A 21,650-nucleotide genomic window follows, 5' to 3' on the forward strand; every position below is an offset into this window, starting at 1 on the left:
TTCAATTAAATTCAACAAGCATTTTTTTTATAAGAGTTCTTAAACTCACTTATGAAATCAGGTATGTTTTTCCATGAACTCAGCTCTTGATCATAGTGGTTACCCTGATCTAGATGTTTCTCCAATTTAATAATGTCTTTCCCAAATGGTAGTACACAAGCTGCCACATTCTGTTATTATCCTTTCAAAGGATCTCTCCCATCTTCGCTCTTCTTCCCTCTCTCATGTTACCATTATCTCTGATTAGGCTTTTAATGCCTTTTTCCATAACTACACAGTAGCCTTCTAATTAGACTCTTCATTTCCAGTCTCATAACCCTTTCAATCTGTCCTTCACATTGATGTCTGACTAACCATCCTCATGTACATGTCTAATCATGTCAGTGTTGCTCAGAATGTCAGTGACATCCTATTTTGGTGGTTGAGTTATTTCACACTCTTTTGTGACTCCATTTGAGCTTTTCTTGGCAAAGATGCTAGAATAGTTTTTTTTTTACAGTTCATTTTACAGAGGAGGAAACTGAGCCAAATAGGATTGAGTAATTTGCCCAGGACCACACAGCTAATAAGTGTCTAAGGTCAGATTTAAACTCAGGAAGGTGAGTCTTCCTGGCTCCAGGTTAGCCACTCTATCCACTGAGCCACTGCATCCTATTAGCTATCAAATAAAGTTTCATTGCCAGAGTCTGGCATTCAATAACCTCAAAAATACAAAACCAACCAATAACAGCAGCCTTATTTCACATTTTTACCCTTTTTGGGTACTCCATCCTCCTATAGTTTGCTTGTGTTATTCCTTAGACTTGAAATACCCTCCCATCCTAGCCATTCTTCCCTGTTACCCATTACAAATCTACTGATATTTCAAAACCTGGTCCAAATGCATTCTCCTTCATGAAGCTTTCCCCAGTTCCTCTCATCAAAAAGTATCTTTCCTCAGAACTCCAGTAGCACTTGATACCCTTTGTATATTCTATATTCTGTATATTGTAGTCATTTGAGTACATCTCTCCTCCCTCCACTCACACATATACATCTACTTGTAACTTGTAAGCTCTTTGGGTACAGAAATTTTCACATATCTTTGAATACTTAATATAAGCCTTTGCATTTAGTAGGTACTTGATAAATATCTATTTAATTGAATTTAATTGTTGCTTCCCCACACAAGGTGACTTGGAAGAGTTCCTGATTTTTAGGGCCTCGGTGGAAGGCGAAGGTTTTAATGAACGATGCCTTGTGGCAACTTCCTTCAGAGATGTCGGAGACCAGACAGTTATCACTGCTCTGTTCAACAACCAAGCCTACCATTCTCCTGCCACTGCCCTGGCTGTTGTGGACAATATTCTGTTCAAGCTGCTTTCTGGCCCCAGTGCCTCCATTACTGTCTCCAACTACCCTCAGCCCCGAGGTGCTGGACAGGCCACATCAGAACAAGCCGATGAGTAAGTATGTGAACCTGGGTTTTACCCAGATCCAAGGCTTTGATTCCATGAGCAGTTTTCCCTGCCTGGCTGGTTGTAATTTTTTGTTAGTAGATCATGTTCTAGAATGCAGCTATTAGTAAAAATCCTCTTTTCTTCTAACTAGATGCACTGAAAGCTCTCCTCTACCCGTTCTGTCTCCTGCAGGAGCCACACTGGATTTCACCTAGCTCTTAATTTGCTCTTCAGCATGGCTTTCTTGGCCAGTACGTTTTCAATCCTGGCAGTCATTGAGAGAGACATGAAGGCAAAGCACATTCAGTTTGTCAGTGGAGTCTATGTCATTCATTTTTGGCTTTCTGCCCTGCTATGGGATCTCCTTACCTTCCTTGTCTCCTGTTCCCTGCTGCTGGTGAGTGCTGAATAAGGTGTCAGTTGAAACCCTATCTCTCACACATTATAAGCAACTTGTTTTTGTTTTTAATTTCTTTTAAGCGTTTTATTTGATGCTCTTTTCTTTTTTGAATATGGCTGTTACTTTCCAATGACCATTCCCCCAAATAGAACTTTTCCTTGTAATGAATAAGCTAACCATGTTCAATCAAGACTGACCATGTTCAAGTGTCTGCACCTATTGTCATCACCTTTCTGCTATGGGGTAGCAAACTTGCCTCACCATCAGTCCTCTGACATCACGACTGGACGTTGTGTTAACCAGAGTTCCAAGGTTACGCAGTCTTCCCATTTCTTCTTAATTCTTCTCCTTTGGCCATTGGTACCCAGGAACTAATCTGTCCAAGGAACCTGATTGCTGAGGAAGTGATGTTAGAAACTTCTCGCCCCCCTTTCCTGGCTCTGCAGAAAGAGGAATCTTTTCTAGGCCTCAATCCCCCTATTTGGGACCCATTAAGCTGTTAGTAGGAGAAATCTTCACAAGTTAGAGCATCTTTCCTCTGATTCTTTCCAGAGAGAAGAGAGGGAATCTCCTCTCACTAGGATAACCAGGATAAAGATCATCTTTAGACCTGTCTTCCTCAGACTCCCTTAGTAACACCTGATGTGTCCATTTTTCACGGGAGATTAAGGTGTTCTGTATCTATTTTTGAAATTGCATTTCATTGTTTTTTCTTCTGACATTGTTATAAGTTAATCTCTTGTTGCTTGTGTTCCCTTTCTCCCCATCTCCCACGTATCACTATGACCTAGGTGGTGTTCAGAGCCTTCGATGTGGAAGTTTTCACCCAGGATAACCACCTTGCAGATGCTTTGATGATCTTAATGCTCTATGGCTGGTCCATCATCCCCCTTATGTACCTGATGAGCTTCTTTTTTTCTGGAGCTGCAGCTGCCTACACCAGACTTAGCATATTCAACATCCTCTCGGGCCTTGCCACCTTCCTCATCATCAGCATCTTGCGCATGCCAGGTGGGGGACATTGAATTCGTCACCATCATCCCCCGGCAGACACGTTACCCTTCTTCAGATAATGAGCATCTGAGAAGTAGCCTCCTGAATGCGGATGATCATTAAGTACTCAATCCCTGAGATATCAATGAAAGTCTCTGTTTTCATAAATCTTTCAGTCTAATGCTGGAGCTAAATCAACATGCTGATATTGAGTTAGGAAAATAGGCTGCTTGGGTGGAGCTACCTCATCACCCCTTCTTCACATAACTGGAAACCATTTTGAATGAGTATTTGGAGGAATTGTTGCAATTTCCTTCTTGACAATCTGTTTTCTCTAGTTTGAGGAGAAATGTTCAAGGGAACTTGGGAATGTACCCAGGGCTTTTAGGCCAGAGATAATTTCTGACATCCAGGCCTAAAGTAAGGTACACTGATAATATGAGTGAAAGATACAAAGTTGAGTTTGATAACACTTGTCCATTTTGAGAAAATTCCCAAAGTAACACTTCTATTTTCACATGGAGTAATGAAAAGATTATTATTGTGCAGAGAATATCTGTAACTTCAGGTTATCTCACTAGCGTAGTTTGGCTTCCCTAGTGAATAATTGGTTTGTTACAAAGTAAACTAATCTATTACATTTCCATTACAGGGCTAAAATTGTTGCAACTTTCTAAAACCTTGGATATGGTTTTCCTGGTATTGCCCAGTCATAGCCTAGGAATGTCTATCAGCAATTTTTTTGAAAACTTTGAGACCAAGAGATACTGCACATCCTCTGAGATTGCAGCTCATAACTGCAAGAAATTTAGTGAGTATCTTGAATTCCCACAGGCCCTGGTTTAACAGCCCTTTTCTTACTACCTTTCCTACTTAAAGCAGACAGAGGATAAACTGGAGGTAGTATAATCTTCCTTGAAAGAAAAAAGGCTGAGGCATCCTCAGGAGACACAGAAGTTATTTCTCAAACATGGAAAAATGTCTGTAAAGTACTTGGAGGTTTTGAGAAGTGTCCCTGGGAGAAAATCCAAAGTAGTCCATGGCACATAAATTGAACTGATCCAGGAGAATTTATTGTTTTCCAATAAGCTTTGCAAGCCATTGAGTAAGAAAAGCAACATACTCTATTGTGGATAGAGCACTAGATTTGGAGTTGGAAAATTCTTTTTGCCACTTACTATGTCACCATGGACAAATTATCCCTCTCTGGACCTCAGTTTCCTTATTTGTAATATGAGAGTTTTTGGTTTAGATAGTCTTTCTAAAGTTTCTCCTTTTTCTGTGACAACACTGTCTTCCCAAGCCATAGCTCAGAGGTAAAGCCGAGAGCATCCTAGAGGAATAGAAGTAAAGGAAGAGAATAAAAATGTTAATGAATCCTTGTTGCTGGGGATGACTTGATAATGTTAGGGTACTGAGCTAACTACATTCTAGACCCACACCCACAAGCCATGGCCCCAAGAGACTTGGAGACCCACCTCTGGAGTATCACTAAACAGTGACCCATTAATAAAGTTCTTAGGCTCCATATACACACGGCGGAAAATCTGTAATTCAGACTTATAACTTTAGGATACCTGGAAGCAACAGAGCAGAAGGCAGTTTGATATGAATGAAACCAGTAGTGTAATGGTGGAGAAGAGGGAAAGGAAACACAGGGCTTCTTCCCTTCCCAGGAACCTAGTTAACATTGGCTGCAGTTCAGGTAGGTTGAGGCCTTTCTCTAAACATTTACCTCTTCCCCAAATCTTTTATAGCATGGCCACACTGAGTTTGCTTCAGGGTAGGGAATCGGAGGTTAATAGGAAGCTGGATTAGCCAAATTGTGGGAAGAATGGTATGACCTTCATGGACCTCTCAAAAGATACCTGGGTCCTTTTGGGAGTAATCTGAAGGGAGTGACAGGGAGGTCTTTCCACAGTAAAAAAAAGGGAAGAGAGAAGCATATACCTCAGCATTTTAAAGTAAACACGTATCCTTTTACCATTTCCAGATATTAAATACCAAGAGAATTTCTTTGCATGGAAAGCTCCCGGGATTGGAAAATACATGACTTCTATGGCTGTTTCAGGCTTTGTTTTCCTCATTCTTCTATTCCTCATTGAAACTAATCTCCTCTGGAGACTGAGAACTTTGGTCAGTAACATCTTCAGAACACAGAACTGGGTAAGTAAAATAACTATATGAGATTTCACTTCTCCTCAGCTTTAAAGGAGATGAATATAGCCATCTTTCTTGAAGAAAAAAAAATAAATTTGAATCAGATTTAGCTAACCCATCATAGGTTTGTCCCTATAGCTATGAACATTGTATAATTTCTGCCAATCTGAAAATAAGGACTGATCAGGTTCATGATTTCAGACTTCATTTTCCATGATGGTCCTATTTGAAATATATAAGCTATCTATAGGATCCAAGAAATGGGACACAAAATTTTATTTTTAAATCTCATCAAAGTGCTATTCCAGAAAAACAGACACAATATATAATACAATACAATGTACAGCAGACCAGACAAATGAATCCATTGTCAGAAAAGGAAGTAAAGGAATCTGCCTCCTCCCTTTGAAGAGTAAGCTCACTCATTCATAGGAGATCCCATACTTAACTCTTTTGCTGAATAGTTGACATTATCAGTAGTATAATAATGCCTGGTTTTGGAGTTTGGTAAAATGGCTAAGTGGATGGAAATGACTGAGCCCTGTTCCTCTGTACTACATCATAAAGGGAATAAAAATATATAAAATGAAATGAAAAGTGGGGGAAAAAAAAGTAGTCCTAATTACTTTTTATTGTGTTTTGCTTACCTGTTTTCAGAGATAATGGATTCTGGGAGATTCAGTATTGAGTTCACTGGGATTTTGTATGTATTTTTTCTAAGAATATTGTATTTTTTTCTAAGGTTTCTGAAGACCTAACACATTCCTATTGCCCTCAGACCCTGCTTTTCTAAGCTCCTTCCAATCCAGTTGAGCCAGACATCTTCAGGGTATTTATATCTTTAATCCTTGTCTCTGGAACCCAGGCACAGATACATCTCCAATCATCAGTAATTCCAAAAGACCAAGATGTGGAAGATGAAAAAAAGAAAGTCTTGGAATCCCTACCAGAGTTGTTGCTGAATACCCCACTGGTTATTAAGGACCTCACAAAAGTAAGGCCACATTTTGGTCATTGTTGTCCTAGTTCTTCCCACCTACAGCATAATAGATGTGTCATTAACTTGGAGCCCCTGGTCTCTAAAATGTATATGTGTTTTCTATGTATAGATATAGATATAGATATAGAGAGATGTCTATTTCTATATATAGAGATATATGTATGTATATGTATAGATAGATAGATATAGATATGTAGAGTGGTAACCTGGAGGATGAAGTGAAACAACACTTGTATTGTATTCCCAGGAGGTGGGGCTTATGTTTATTTTTAAGGGTTGCACCCCCAATTTTCACAGTATCTCAATCTATGGGTTCTCTGTTGGGTACATCTTAGGTGTACAGCCAGAGGGTGCCCTTCCTAGCTGTGGACAGGATCTCTCTCACAGTCCAGAAAGGGGAGTGCTTTGGACTTCTGGGTTTCAATGGAGCTGGAAAAACCACTACCTTCAAAATGCTGACTGGCGAGGATACTATTACCTTTGGAGATGCTTTTGTTGATGGCTACAGCATCATCAGTGACATCAAAAAGGTAGAATTTTCCCAGAAAAACATAGTGACCTGAGATGAATGTACTCTCATTAAAAAGAAGAAACAGAAGAAATTGTTCCCTTTTCATTTTCTGCTTTCTGTGGCATTAATAGGTTATGTGCACAATGTTCTCATTCCCTGTCTCTAAGCCGTCTTTTAAGCAAATGGATTTTTCCAGTCAACTGATGAATCAGTAAACATTTAGTAAGCACCTGCAATGTTCCGGACACTGTACTAGATACTGGTATAACAGATACAGGATGTACTGTAGTCTAGGCCAGAGAGAGGGAACAGAGAAGGAGAAGCAGTACCTGGATGAGTAGATACAAAATACATGTAGGATAGTTTTGGGAGAAGGACTGGCCTCCAGGGGTTTAGGAAAGGGGTAGTGTAGAAGGTAGTAGTCCAGCTGATCTCTGTAGAAAACAGGATTTTTAGAAGCAGAGAGAAGGAGGATATACTCCAGGTATAGAGAGGGGAAAAGCTTCTTATTTATACCCCACCCCTCACTGAAAGCTCCTAATTCCCATACTTTTAAGTCATTAGCTGGAATCCAAACCCATTTCTTTTTAGCCAGTTGTTTAGATCCCAAATTTTCCTCTGTTCTGAATATCCAACTTCCATTTGGCACTAATAATAAAAACACTTGTCTTCCTAAGTTTTTTCCCCAAGATTTCATAATGCTATTTTTGGTAGTTCCATTTTTCACCAAATAAGTCAACAGAGAGCCATCTTGGTGTGACCCTCCACAGGGAACCACCAGTCTTCCCTGCTCTTCTCCTCTTTCTCTATTCCTTAATGATCTCTCATCTGATGGCTTTTATGGCTCTAAATCATCTCTCCTTGGAATCTAAGAAGCTGCTTTCTTTCTTTTTTTCAATTTCACAATCTATTATAGTTAAAATGTTTTTGTAAATAATATTTTTACACTTATATGTAAAGATAGTTTTCAAATTTAATTTTTATAAGATTTTGAGTTCCAAATTTTTCTCCTTCCCTTCCACTTCTCCTTTCCAAGAAGACAGGCAATATAAGTTATATATGTGCAGTCATATTAAACATATTTCCACATTAGTCATGTTGTAAAAAAAAAAAAAAAAAGAAAACCAAACAAAAGGGAAAAGCCACAAAAAACAAAACTGAAGATAGTATAAGTATATCTTCTTATAAAAAGATCCAGCTACCTCTCCATATCTATTATTTAGCTCCAGATATTTAATGGACCTCCTTCCTCCTCTTTTCTCTGTGTCTTATTCTTCTTTCTTGTATTCTCTTGTTACAGGGTAACTATTCCAAATACTTCTTCACACAATTGTTCTTCTTTGTTTCCTCCTTGAAGTCATTCTTTCAAGGACACTTCATTTTCCTTGATATCCTGGTACAAGCTAACTTGTTTTTTTCAGCCTTTTGACCTTCTTTTCTAGGCCAGAAATCAAAAAAGATGTTACTTAGTATTGGCAAAAAAAAGCATATTCCTTTTAGGTCACTGCAGATTTTTCCTTGTTCTCCATAATTGTTTAAAAGAAAGATCCTCAGTTTCTTTGTCCTCTTGCTAGTTAGCCAAAAGGGCTTCATGACTAATTTGCTATTTGTTTAATGCACAATCCACAGGGAGTTCTTTTTTTTCTTTTTAATATATCTTTTTATTTACAAGATACATGCATGGGTGGTTTTTTCAGCATTGACAATTGCTAAACCTTTTGTTCCAATTTTTCCCCTCCCCCAGATGGCAGGTAGACCAATACATGCTAAATATGTTAAAGTATATATTAAATACAGTATATGTATATATCTCCATACAGTTATTTTGCTGCATAAGAAGAATCAGACTTTGAAATAATGTACAATTAATCTCCCATAGGGAGTTCTTGACTGGGATTTAATTTACTAATGGGGCAACCTACTGCTTTTGGAAAATGGATATTTCATTTGTCAATAAGTGTGTTCCTACTATGTCCACAGAAATGCTTCCTGGAGAAAAAACTAGTTTTCTCTTTTCCTTTGAATTCTAGACATCTTCTGTTCTTACCCAGCTTCCTCCTTCAGGAATAAGCACATGAGGTCCATATGAATGGCAAACCACGAATGATATAGTCTGAACTGAAGATTTGGGTTGCCATTTTGGGAGAATATATAAGACCTTTAATTTTTTTGCCCACAGCCTTCTTGGCTTTGTTGTCCATCACCAGATTATTTATGCTAGTAGGATGGTAGCTTGGTGTAGGTGCTGACATGTTACTAGAGCTATGAAGACCCACAAAGAAAAAAATTTAAGTCATTTAATCCAACAACAAATGCTTTAGCATCTAGCCAGATATGATTTTCCTAGGTCTCAGAGTTTTTTGGCAAAAATATCTTTGAGAGAGAAAAGGGGAAAATTCTATTTGTCTGCTGTACACATACACAAAATGTAGGTACTATTAAAACTTAAAACTAAAATATAAAACTAAAACTTGTCCATCTCACAAGCTAATTGATTGCCAAATGCCATTATTGACATGACTAATTCATGTTCTTGGACAATCTTCTTTGCATCTGGACACCTGCCTTGTTCTAGAGCCCATTTTCAAGTTTGAGTACCTTTATGCCCCATGGCTATAATTCCCTGCCTTTCTCATCCATATCTGTTTGATTATAAACCCATATTTGGAGATGTGGAGCCACTATCCAAGGAACCTAGTGATGTTGATGGTATCATTGGGCCAGGCAAAATCCTCCAGTGTAACTTTCTACTTCTAAGTTTCTCTCAGTGTTTTTTTCTGAATCTAGAATTTAGCAGAGATGGAGACTGATGTTTAATAGGTTATCTTGGCCCCATGCTAATAGAGGAAACTTCAGGATAATCCTGATAGGGAGGCAACTAGTTGGTTCCATCTATAGGGAATCTAGTGAATTCTCTTTTATTTTGTTTTTATTTATTTTAATTGTAATTGATTTGTGTTAGATAACAGGGAAAATCCCAGAAAAGGGAAGTGTTTGGAACAAACACCTCTCCTGGGTAGGATCATGGATAGAAAGTCCTTGTTGACAGATTCTATAGCACATGTATGTTTCTCACTGGAGCACCCCTTTCTACCTGCCCCCTCTCCTGGAGATTCATTATTGTTTCAGGTGCGGCAGAGAATAGGCTATTGTCCTCAGTTTGATGCTCTGTTGGAACACATGACTGGACGAGAGACTCTAACCATGTACGCCCGGCTGCGGGGCATCCCTGAGTGTCATATTAGCAACTCCGTGAAGAACGTGCTCCAAGGGCTGCTGCTGGAACCCCACGCAGACAGACTTGTCAAGACCTACAGGTAGGCCTTTTCCTTCACTTCCTCCACAGGGTGCCAGCTACAAAATGGCTTCTGCTCTGCAATGGGCGGCTCCTCCTCCAGAAAGGGAATGACTGTTTCCAGCCACTGTCAGCATGGCAACCTCATAGACAAGAGACCTGGGGCCCCAGGGAACAGAGACCCGCTACTGTGGCCCGGGCACCTGCTGTCGGGCTGTCCATCCAGCAGCCGGCCCTTGTCTGCCAGGGCACCTCACAGCTTCCTTTGGTGTAGGGCAGTGTGGAGAGTTTTTCTGCCAGCAGCCATTTGGAATAACATTAATCACGGGCCACACAAAATGATCAGCTTATGAGCAGTGGGAGATTGGTGTGCTTAGCTTTCAGCTCATCATCCCTGCCGTTGCCTTAGCAACTGATTCCTCTGGCCTTGGACAGCCCAGGCAAACGTTCCCCACCCTTAGAGAGGATCTGGAGAAAATCTGGACACAAATAAGAAAAGGTGTTGTGTGTATATGTGAAGGTTAGGAGCTGAAATGATGGAGAGAAAGCCTTCATCATGATTTCTTAAAACCATTAAAGCTGAGGGGTCACATATAAGAAGTGCACTGAAGCTGCAACCTCCTGGAATGAGGTCTGCCAGATTAAAAGGGTAATTGGAAAATGCTTAACTAAGCTAATAAAAATACAATAGAACATAGATAGCATATATTTGTGGGTTTCTAAATCAATATGTGGTCTGCAGGGATCTTTATGTAAACACTACTACATTAAAATATAGGATTTTTTCTTGTGCTTTTCCTTCAAGGAATCCTTAGAGTCTGATTTTCTTAATCTGTTTTTTAAGTCTGTATTAATTCTGTTTTGTTACAGATTTAAATTTGTTCTTAATGATTTTCTGCTTCTTTTCCAGGGACATAGTCAGTTATCTGTGTTTACCAGTTTCTCAGTTGCTCATTATTACCTGCTGCATTGTTTTGGGATATTTTAATATATTTACTTTAAATATAGGAATTATCCATTTTAATCATATTTTTTAAACATTTAATGAACTCATGTTAGTGCAGGTATGAAAAATTCTGACACAAGCCATAATCCACAACTTAGGAGCCAGTCTGTGGCCAGCAGTCCCTTATTCAGGTTTGGATCTGGTGATGGGTTTTCTTTAATTCAGGCTGAACCTCAGATGATAGACATGACCATACCACACTTGAAACCCATCCAGCTTGATGAGTCATTGTTTATATTTAAGATCATCTGAATTCAAATCCTGTTTCATATTTTCTCACTATGTTACCCTTATAAGTACTCCTGTGAGTCTGTTTCCTCCTTCATCACACAGAAAAAATAGTAGCATCTGCCTCAAGATCAAATAAGATGTATATCAAGCACTTGAACTCTTAATGTGCTATTTAAAAATAAGCTTTGATATATATCATCATAGGTCTTTAATGGAGATTGGAAATATTCTGTTTTGTCTATGTGATATATTTTTCTAGGCTCTTATTCTATTTGATTTATTTTAAGCATTTTTCATATTTATTTTCATATAATTTTATTTTATGCATCTAAAAGTATACTAAAAACATGGAGTTGTTATTATTTTATTTATTCACTCAACAAAAACTTACTTTGTTTCCCTCCCAAATGAACTAATCCTCCCAATTGAGAACAAAAGAAACACAAAACCCTTTTTATAAAAACAGAGAAAAACAAAACAAATTTCCATATTGGCTATATCCAAAATATATATTTATGTCTCATTCTGCACTATGAATTCTTCACCTCTTACTCAGGAAGTAGGGTAGCATGTTTTATCATTAGTCCTCTGGAATCCTCATTGATCATTACATTAATTTTTTTTAAGTTGTAAGTCTTTAGCATAATGTTGTCATTATATACATTGTCTTCAGGTTCTGTTCTCTTCCTTCCACATCACTTCATACAGGTCTTTCCAGATTTCTCTGAAACCATCCCCTTCATCATTTCTAACAGTAGTTTTCTATCATATTTATATACTATAACTATAATTATACACACCAATTGGTGGATTCACCATTCTCTGGTTTCCATTCTCTGCCACCTCAAAGAGAGCTAAAAATGTTTTTACATTCTTAGGATTAATTTTTATTGAGGATTAATCTTTCCCTTATTAGACATTAGTATGTCCCTTAAACTATCCTCCTTTTAAATTCCCTCTTCTCCATTTTCCTTTTCCCCTCTTATTTCCCTACTAAGAGAAATGTATTTCTGAACTCAATTCTGTGTGTGTGTGTGTGTGTGTGTATTCCCTCTTTTGAGGTCTAAGAATAATCTTCATAGAATTGATAGTTGAATCCATATGAGCTGTTGAAATCACCAAGTGAAATGATATGTTAAGAGAAGAGAAGAAGGTTAGAGGAGAGCCTTATGCCATACAACTTCCCCTTTAGGAAGAGGGAATTAGAGAATATTGAGTGCAAAGATCCAGAGAGAAAGCATTAATGGTTATAAGCATGGAACAGACCTCTAGTTGTGTTTTCCAAAGACTTAGTCTTGATTCTGCGTTAACATTTTTATCAGTGATTTAGATAAAGATGATACATTTATAAAATTTGTAAATGAAACAGAAAGGACTGTCTCACACTGGTTGTAACAGTTTAAATTTTTAAAAAATCTACAGTGTAGAGAGAACATTGGGCCAAATCTAGTAAGAAATTTAATAAGGCATAAATGAATAGTCTAAACCTCGGATTCACAAAAATCAGCTTCACAAGAAAAATAATGTGGAAATCTGGGATTCACAAAAATCAGCTTCACAAGAAAAATTATGTGAAAGAAATGTCTAGACAATCACCTAAAAAAGACATAGGGATGGCCAAAAGCTCAATTTTATCAACAGTATGATGTAGCAGTCAAAAAAGCTAATGTGCTTTTTTAGGTTGCAATGATAAAGTCCTGTTGTTTAGGGCTAATGAGTCACAGGTGATGGGTGATAGTCCCATTGTGCTGTCTCCTTTTGTTGTTTGGTTGTATCAGGGTCTTCATAACCCCATTTGAAGTATTTCTGGCAAAGATACTGGAGTGTTATGCCATTTCTTCTCCAGTTTACAAATGAGGGAACTGAAGCAAACAGGATTGAGTGACTTGCTCAGAGTCACACAGGTAGTAAGTGTCTGAGGCCACAATTGCTTTCTCCCCTCTGTTAGTATTTTATTTTCCCAAATACACATAAAGATAGTTTCCAACATTCATTTTTGTAACATTTATTTTTGTAAGATTTTGTATTCCAGACAGAAAGCAATAGGTTAAACATGTGCAATCCTTCTAAACATATTTCCATATTTTTCATGTTGTGCAAGAAAAATCAGAACAAAAGGGAAAAAACAATGACAAATAAAAAACAGGGGAAAAAAAGGTGGGGGCAGCTAGGTGGTGCAGTGGATAGAGCATCAGCCCTGAATTCAGGAGGACCGAGTTCAAATCTGATCTCAGACACTTAACACTTCCCAGCTGTGTGACCCTGGGCAAGTCACTTAACCCCAGCCTCAGGGGGAAAAAAAAAAGGTGAAAATACTATGCTTCAATCCCCATACAGTCTCCATAGTTCTCCCTCTGGATGTGATTAACATTTTCCATTTCAAGGCTATTGGAATTGTTGAATCTTCTCCTGAATTGCTGAAAAGAGCAAGTCCATAACAGTTGATCATTATATATTCTTACTGTTTCTATATAATGATCTCCTGGTTCTACTCATTTCACTCAGCATCAGTTCATGTAAGTCTCTTCAGGCCTCTCTGAAATCATCCTGCTGGTCATTTCTTACAAAACAATAATATTTCACAACATTCATATACCACAATTTATTCAGCCATTCTCCAATTGATGGGCATCCACTTAGTTTCCAGTTTCTGGCCACTACAAAGAGGGCTGCCACAAACATTCTTGCACATACAGGTCCCTTTCTCTCCTTTAAGATCTCTTTGGAATACAAGCCCAGTAGAAACACTAGTGGGTGAAAGGATATGCCCAGTTTGATAGCCCTTTGGGCACAGTCCCTAACTACTTTCCAGAGTGGTTGGATCAGTTCACAACTCCACCAACAATGTATTAGTGTCCCAGTTTTCCCACATCCCCTCCAACAATTGTCATTATCTTTTCCTGTCACCTCAGCCAGTCTGAGAGGTGTATGGTGGTACCTCAGAGTTATATTAATTTTCATTTCTCTAATCCATAGTGATTTAGAGCATTTTTTCATATAATTAGAAATTGCTTTGATTCCTTCATCTGAAAATTGTCTGTTCACTTCCTTTGATGGGGCCAAATTTGAATTCAGGTCTTTTTGACTTCCGGCTTGGGTTCCCTATTCACTATTCCACCTAGCTGCTCCATGCTCTCTCCCATCACACCATATGTGTAGCATGGTGTTAAGTTCTGGGCACCACATTTTAGGGAGGCCAGTAACAAACAATCAAAATAGTAAAGAAATATATATTTATTGGTATCATGCAGAATGAAGATTAGAATTAAAACCCTTTATGGGGGCAGCTAGGTGGCGCAGTGGATAGAGCACCAGCCCTGAATTCAGGAGGACCCAAGTTCAAATCTGATCTCAGAGACTTAATACTTCCTAGCTGTGTGACCCTGGGCAAGGTTAAAACCCTTTAGAGTAAAAAATTGGAATAGAGGCAGGGAGAGGAAGCAGAAGGAAAGGAAGAGCATCAAGAGTTGTCTATAAGGTTTTGAAGGACTTTCCTTTTGAAAAGAGATGAGACCTTTTTTTCTGTATGGAATACCTAGGAAAAATAAGTGGCAAGTTTAGACTGATTCAAGGGAAAATATCCTGCTATGCACAAATTTGCTTCATGAGATACTTTCTTCCTCATTAGAAGACTTCAAGTGAAGGCTGTGTGATAAGTGAAATATGTTTTTTAAGAGGATTCTTTTTCATATGTGGTTTGGATTATATGGTCTTTGAGATATTGTGACAAGCTAAAAGTAATTAAGTATCAAATATTCAAACTTAGTGTGGTATTTAGTAATAAAATTTTCATGTACTGCATAAATATTTAAAAAGCATTGAAAAAAAAGTAATTTCTATTATTAATGAAGACCTTAGAAATGAAAATAAAAAGATGATCTTTATTTCATAATCCTATTACCATCACTAAATCCCAGTAAAATAGAGATCCAAGAAATAATAATAGATGAAGAATAAATAAATTGCTATTTGCAGATTATATGATCATGTGCCTAGAAAATGTAAATAAAACAGAATAGCCCTTAAAAATTATAAATGAATTTTACAAAAATGTAGTTTGTAAAATAAACTCACAAAATTAATCAGATTCATATATTCTAGAAATATTTATGAAATACCTCTCTGAACCTATTTAAAATAGCAAAATCATTGAAAACTTAACCTAACAAGGAATTGTTACATATATTACAGTATATTACATATACTACAGTAATTACAGTATCAAAAATTTATTGGTGGAGAAGAAATTTTGAGTATTTTAAATGCTCAAATCAACTACAAAGAACTCATGAAAGATATTATCCACATCCAGAGAAAGAACTAATAGAAATATATAGAAATATAATAGAAATACCAGAGAACAAAAGAAAGCTTAGAAGGAAACACAAAACATCAAGGTACTTTTGAAAGTGATATGTAGTATTTATTAAATAGTTTTGGTGTGGGGGTTTTTTTGGTTTTGTTTTTGTTTTTGTTTTTAAGAAAACAGTGTTTGGGCTTTTATCCCAAAGACATTTTAAAGAGGGAAAGGGACCTACATATTCAAAAATGTTTGTAGCAGCCCTTTTTGTATTGGGAAGAAATAGGAAACTGAGTGGATCTCATCAGGTCATGGCTGAATAAGTTAAGATTTATGAATGTTATGAAATATTATTGTTCTATAAGAAATAATCAGCAGGATGATATTAGAGAAGCTTTGAGAAACTTACATGAACTAATGCAAAGCAGAAATGAGCAGGAGATCATTGTACATAGCAGCAAGATTATACGATGCTCAATTCTATGGACATGGCTCTTTTCAACAATGAGATGATTCAGGCCAGTTACAGTTGTTCAATGATGAAGAAAACCATCTACACACAAAGAGAGGACTGGGGGGGACTGAGTGTGGACCACAACATAGCATTTTCACCCTTTTTGTTGTTGTTTGCTTGCATTGTTTTCTTTCACATTTTTTTTCCTTTTTGATCTGATTTTTCTTATGCAGCAAGATAATTATATAGATATATATGCATATATTGGATTACTTGCCACCTGGGAAAAGAGGTGGGGAGGAGGTGGGGGAATTGGAACACAAGATTTTACAAGATCAGTGTTGAAAAATTGTACATGCAAAATTTTATTTTTGAAAATAAAAAGTTTTAATTTTTTTTTTAAAAAAGAAAGCATTATAAAATTGAAATTCATGGTTTTACATTGAATCCTCTTTTTATGTTTTAGACATGGAAATGTTCCCCTTTTTTGTCTTTTTGTATTTAAATTCAAAATGAATTTTTAAAAATTTAGTAGGAAAAAAAAAGAAGTTAATAGTACTTCCCCCCATTTATCTGATAGTGTGAATAATTTGAAATTCTAAGAGTATATTTCAATAGATTTTTATAAAATTAGAGTAAAAATTAATATGGAAAAATAGGACAAAAATATTAAAAACTGTATTTGAGATAATTGGAAATTTTTTTCCAAAATGTTTGCCTTATCATCATAGTTTTACTTTTCTTTTGTGTATTAGTTTATTTTTATGTCATCAGTTATTACATATTTTATAGTCATATAATCATCTCATTACTGTTACTTTCTTCTATCATTCTATCATTTAAATAATTAAGAAATTATTTCCCATCTATAATTGGAATACAAATGTTATTCCATTTCTTTAAAATATTTTTAAGTGTCCAATTCTTTAACATCTTTGGAATTTACTATGATAGATGATGTTAATTATGGGTCTAATTTTATTTTTCTCTGTATTTGGTATCCAGTTTACCCTATGTCATTTATTTCATTGTTTGTTTTCTGTTGCATCATTTTAGTTGAGTTGTCACATATTAAACTCTTATAGTAGTTTGAATATTCATCTACACAACCCCTTTTCTTCTAAGCATTTTTTACATATTTTAATCCAGCAGCAGGCAGTTTTAAAAATTGTTGAAGTGATCTCTCCCTCATCTGATCCCCTAATATTTTGTTCTTATCTAAGTATTTTACTTTATATTTTATTTTTATATATATGTATGCATACACATATATATAAATAAAATATAAAATATAACAAGTACAAAAATATATAAGGACTTTATGACATAAGGAAGATAAGGCATATATATATATATATATATATATATATATATATATATATATATATATATATATATCTTCCTTATATCATAAAGTTCTTGAAGAAAATTATATACAGTAAGGTCTTAATAAATGTCATTTAACAGGGACAGCTAGGTGGCGCAGTGGATAGAGCACCAGCCCTGAAGTCAGGAGGACCTGAGTTGAAATCTGGTCTCAGACACTTCACACTTCCTAGCCTGTGACTCTACTTAACCCCAGTTGCCTCAGGAAAAAAAAAAAAATTAAAAATTAAATAAAAGAAATGTCATTTAAATGAATGCATATTTGGATAGTTATTTATATCCTATAGGTGGCTAACTATGGTTAAAAAAAAAGTCTAGCTGGGAGGTAGTTAAATTTACATTTCCTGTCCCTCTGCTCCCCAGTATTCTGGACTAGAAACTGAGCATTTGTATTATTTTACAGTTACACTATTTCTTCTCTTCTTTTGTGATATAGTGGTGGCAACAAGCGTAAACTGAGCACGGGTATTGCCTTGATTGGAGAGCCTTCAGTCGTCTTCCTGGATGAGCCATCCACTGGCATGGACCCTGTAGCTCGGCGCCTGCTCTGGGATACGGTGACTCGGGCCCGTGAATCTGGCAAGGCCATTGTCATCACCTCCCACAGGTGTGGAGCTCTCACTTTGATACATGTAGAGAAAGTCTTGGGGAACCGAAGGGGGTAGTAAAAAGACTATCTGATCCAGGTAGGAGATGGTCTCAAATCCCAAGGGTGGGACACTTAGCCTCCACTTTGCTGGTCCTTGGTTCCTCTTTTCAAACTGAGGAGTTTGAACTAAGTGTCTTCTAAGGCTTCCTTTCAGCCTTCTGTTCTGCACCAGGGGTGCAGTGAAGGGTGAGGATAGGACTGGGAACGTGGATTGGTACAGATCTCCTGTGTATTCATGGAACCCTTCATGTTAGGTAAAGAAGGATTATAAGAAACTGATTCCACTGGCGGGGAAAAGGCATGTAGGGATGTGTTAGGATTACTAAGTGAGAACTGAGGTTTTCTGGACAATTACAAGGTGAGAACTCAGGTTGACTTGATAGAAGGGGCAAGCTCATTGGCTGGGGTGGTTCTTCCCAGAAGCCCTTGCATTATCCCACGCCCATTCTCTGGGAGAATAAAAGAGAGGACTCTCAGAGAAAGAAGAAGACTCTGAATTGCATCAGGCCTGACGGGGCTCTCTGCAGGAAGGGAAGTCACTTCTTTGGACAAGAGTTAACAGCAACTGCCTGGAGACAACGGTTCACTACAGGAAGAAGAATCTGTCTAAGAGATTTGAGTAGAAGACACAGCAGATCTCTTCCCAGAGAGCGATCCAGCAGCTTCTGGAGACGATAGCTCGTTAAAATTGGCGCCCAACGTGGGGCAAGGACATTTGCTTATCCTGACAAGAAGAGCTAGACCAGACCTTCTCAATTTGGCGCCCGAACAGGGACAGACACAGTCCTGATTCCAGTGGAAAAGCTTCAGATCTAGATCTCAGTCTCTCTGACCCAGAACCGTGAGTAACGAGGAAACTTTGTTAAAGATTAAATGAGCTTGCCCCTTCTATCAAGTCAACCTGAGTTCTCACCTTGTAATTGTCCAGAAAACCTCAGTTCTCACTTAGTAATCCTAACAGGGATGTGTGCTATGGGATGGCTTAACCATGGGAGGAACTTCTACCAGATTTGGGGATCTGGGCAATTATTCCTTCCATTTTACACTGTCTTCTCTGCCTCCACTGATTCCCTAGCCTTCACCTAGGGCCTGTATTACCAGGCCTGCCCTCTGTAGAGATAGGAACCATAACTGTCACTCTCAGAAAGGATTCTCTAGTCCTTTGTCCCTTTAACCCCTTGACTTTCCAGCATGGAAGAATGTGATGCTTTGTGCACCCGATTGACCATGATGGTGAATGGACAGTTCAAGTGCTTGGGCAGCCCACAGCATCTCAAGAGCAAGTTTGGGAGTGGCTACACCCTCTTAGCCAAGGTTAAAAGCGACAGGCAAGAGGGGAAAATGGAGGCCCTGGAGTTGTTCAAGATGTTTATCAACCAGACTTTCCCAGGTAATGTAACCAAAAACTTCCTGGTAGAACCCCTGGCCAGACATGGGATTTTCAGAAAGCAAGGATGGCACTGAGATTCTTACTAGTTTTTTTTCGGGCCATGTAGATTTTCCCACATATATTCTATATATCAGGTATCTGCAAACTGATTCTTGGGGAGTCAAACTTATTTTGCACACCACCCAGCACCTGCTTTCATCTCCCTAAAGAATTAAAACTCACTGTTGTCAGCAAAAGTTGAGCAGCTTTAGGAACAAAAATGAGTGCTACAGAAATTTAATTGCTTAGGGTCTTCCAAACCCAAAGAGAAAAAAGGGGGTGTTTGGATACTCTGCTTTTTTAACTGCACTCTGGTCATATGGATAATTGAACTGGCTGGAGTTGGTAACACAGGGTTGAAAACAACACCTGATGAGAAAGCCTTAGCTCACTGTGTCCCTCATGGGAACTGTCTTTTTCCCCTGGCAGGGAGCATTCTAAAGGATGAACACCAAGGAATGGTCCATTACCACCTGCCCAGTAAGGACCTCAGCTGGGCAAAGGTATGTTTGGGACAGCTTCCCAGTGTTAGGCTATAGTGATGCTGCCTCCAGCAAGAGACACTGGCAAATGGCCTGGTCTTTGGGAATCTGAAAAGGTGGTAAAGCTCAATCCTTCTCCTTTCCTGAGCACTTAGTTTGTTCTCTCTCTCAAACTTACCATGGCGATACCCATTGAAATTTCTTAGCCTGAATTCTCCCAGATGATCAGGTTCCTTTTAAAAATTAAGAGCACAGCTCTGTGCTTAGCACTTACTTGACTCAAAAGCATTTATTTCCCGGGTAATCCTAAAAACTGTCTGGGTGGGGGAGAATTCCCATCTTATCCAGAATCCCAGGGTTTAAGAAGTTGGACCATTCCCTCCTAAAGCCCTTGGTTTTCCATTGTGGTGCTGGTGATGTGGTAAGGAGGCCTTCCTTGGCCTCTCTCCCCTGGCTGGAGGCTTCAGCAGTGACTCTGTGTTCTCCCAAAGGTTTTTGGCATCTTGGAGAAGGCCAAAGAGAAGTACGGATTGGACGACTATTCCGTCAGCCAAGTCTCCCTGGAACAAGTCTTCATGAGCTTTGCCCATTTACAGTCTTCAGCGGAAGATGAACGATGAATGGGGGCACCCACCACGAAGTTGGTTTTCGGGAGTACTTATCACAGGGCTGTTACACGTGACGACCTCCCGCCACTCTTTATCCTGCACCTTTATGTTTAGTTGGTTCTTTTTTATGTTATGGATATAACAACTCAGTATCCATAATAACAGACTTTAAATACTGCTCTCAAACCAGAGATGATGAACATGTTCTGGACAGAATAGGACCTTGCTCACGGTGAATTTACTTCTGAATGTAGTTGTTTGTGGCATCTCCTAGCCCTACACACTAGGCCAAAATCCACAGCAGAGAAGGCCTCTATGCACTGTATCAAGGAGTAAAGGATTCAGGGAAGGAAAGGACGGTGCTAATCCTCACACTGGTCATTTGGCATATCCCAAGATCATTTGCCTCTCTAGGAATCAGTGACCACCAGCCTAAAGAAATTGATACATCATTGGAGTCTAGGAGTAAGGTGTGAAAACAGGGAATTCTGCTTGACATTCTCCAAAACGACCCGAAACTGTGACCCTGATTCCAATTAAACAAAATCGAAATTTGGGCATACATGTACCACTTTTTCCAGGATGGTGGCCTCTGATTCTTGCTTTATGTCCTAGGTGAATTAGTTTACAATTCACTTATTGCATTGGGGGCCCATTTGTGGCAGGAGATGGTGCTTACCCCTCCATGGTTTTTTCATCACCAATCCCTGCATGTCCCCACAGTGTGTTCATGTGCACGTGTGTGATGCTGTCCCTGTGTCACATTAATCATGGTAAACAAACTATTTCAGTCTTTATAAACATAGCATACTGATTGGAGGTGCAGGGAGTGGTCAGAACCTTATGCTATAATGCCCACATCTTCAGGTCAGTGTTCAGTTCTGGGTGGTACCACTTCTGTGGGATGACAACTAACTAGTTTGTCGAGAGGGGGATTTGGAAAAAAGCAAATGAACATAGGCATGGTTTGAAAATTATATTTGCACAGTCCCCTAATGAAAGAGCATTCTTGATTAGCCCTGTTTACTTTTATTGTTATTTTCCTGCAAAGGTGCTACTGCCTACCAGAGGCTCTGAGCCTTCAATGTAACACATGCGCCTTGAACTTATTAAAAGACCTACAAGCCACAAAAAACATTAAAAATGTGCATTTATTAAAAAAAAAAAAAAAAGTATGTTGTGAGCTCTTTTGTGCCCCACTTGTCTTGTCTTGGATATTTCTATAATATCCCCTATGTCTAATACCAGTTTTACAAATGTATACTAGTTGAAAAAATTGGGAAATGTTGAACCTAAAGATTTTAAGG

At 38.2% G+C, this 21,650-nt stretch overlaps 1 protein-coding gene across 1 annotated transcript in view; it reads left to right on the forward strand.

Moving 5' to 3' along the window:
• The window catches only part of ABCA3 (ATP binding cassette subfamily A member 3), a 117,841-nt gene extending 96,326 nt beyond the window's left edge, over positions 1 to 21,515 (forward strand). The window contains exons 20-31 of the mRNA XM_074279501.1: positions 1,172 to 1,445; positions 1,632 to 1,836; positions 2,631 to 2,850; positions 3,485 to 3,643; positions 4,826 to 4,998; positions 5,858 to 5,986; positions 6,328 to 6,522; positions 9,633 to 9,820; positions 17,612 to 17,782; positions 19,015 to 19,214; positions 19,683 to 19,756; positions 20,227 to 21,515. Coding sequence (XP_074135602.1) covers positions 1,172 to 1,445; positions 1,632 to 1,836; positions 2,631 to 2,850; positions 3,485 to 3,643; positions 4,826 to 4,998; positions 5,858 to 5,986; positions 6,328 to 6,522; positions 9,633 to 9,820; positions 17,612 to 17,782; positions 19,015 to 19,214; positions 19,683 to 19,756; positions 20,227 to 20,355 — 2,117 coding nt within the window. The 3' untranslated portion in view covers positions 20,356 to 21,515. The remainder of the gene's footprint in view (positions 1 to 1,171; positions 1,446 to 1,631; positions 1,837 to 2,630; positions 2,851 to 3,484; positions 3,644 to 4,825; positions 4,999 to 5,857; positions 5,987 to 6,327; positions 6,523 to 9,632; positions 9,821 to 17,611; positions 17,783 to 19,014; positions 19,215 to 19,682; positions 19,757 to 20,226) is intronic.
• Positions 21,516 to 21,650: the final 135 nt, after the last annotated feature.

Source organism: Sminthopsis crassicaudata, chromosome 1, assembly GCF_048593235.1.
Source record: "Sminthopsis crassicaudata isolate SCR6 chromosome 1, ASM4859323v1, whole genome shotgun sequence".
In the NCBI taxonomy this organism is placed as follows: Eukaryota; Metazoa; Chordata; class Mammalia; order Dasyuromorphia; family Dasyuridae; genus Sminthopsis; species Sminthopsis crassicaudata.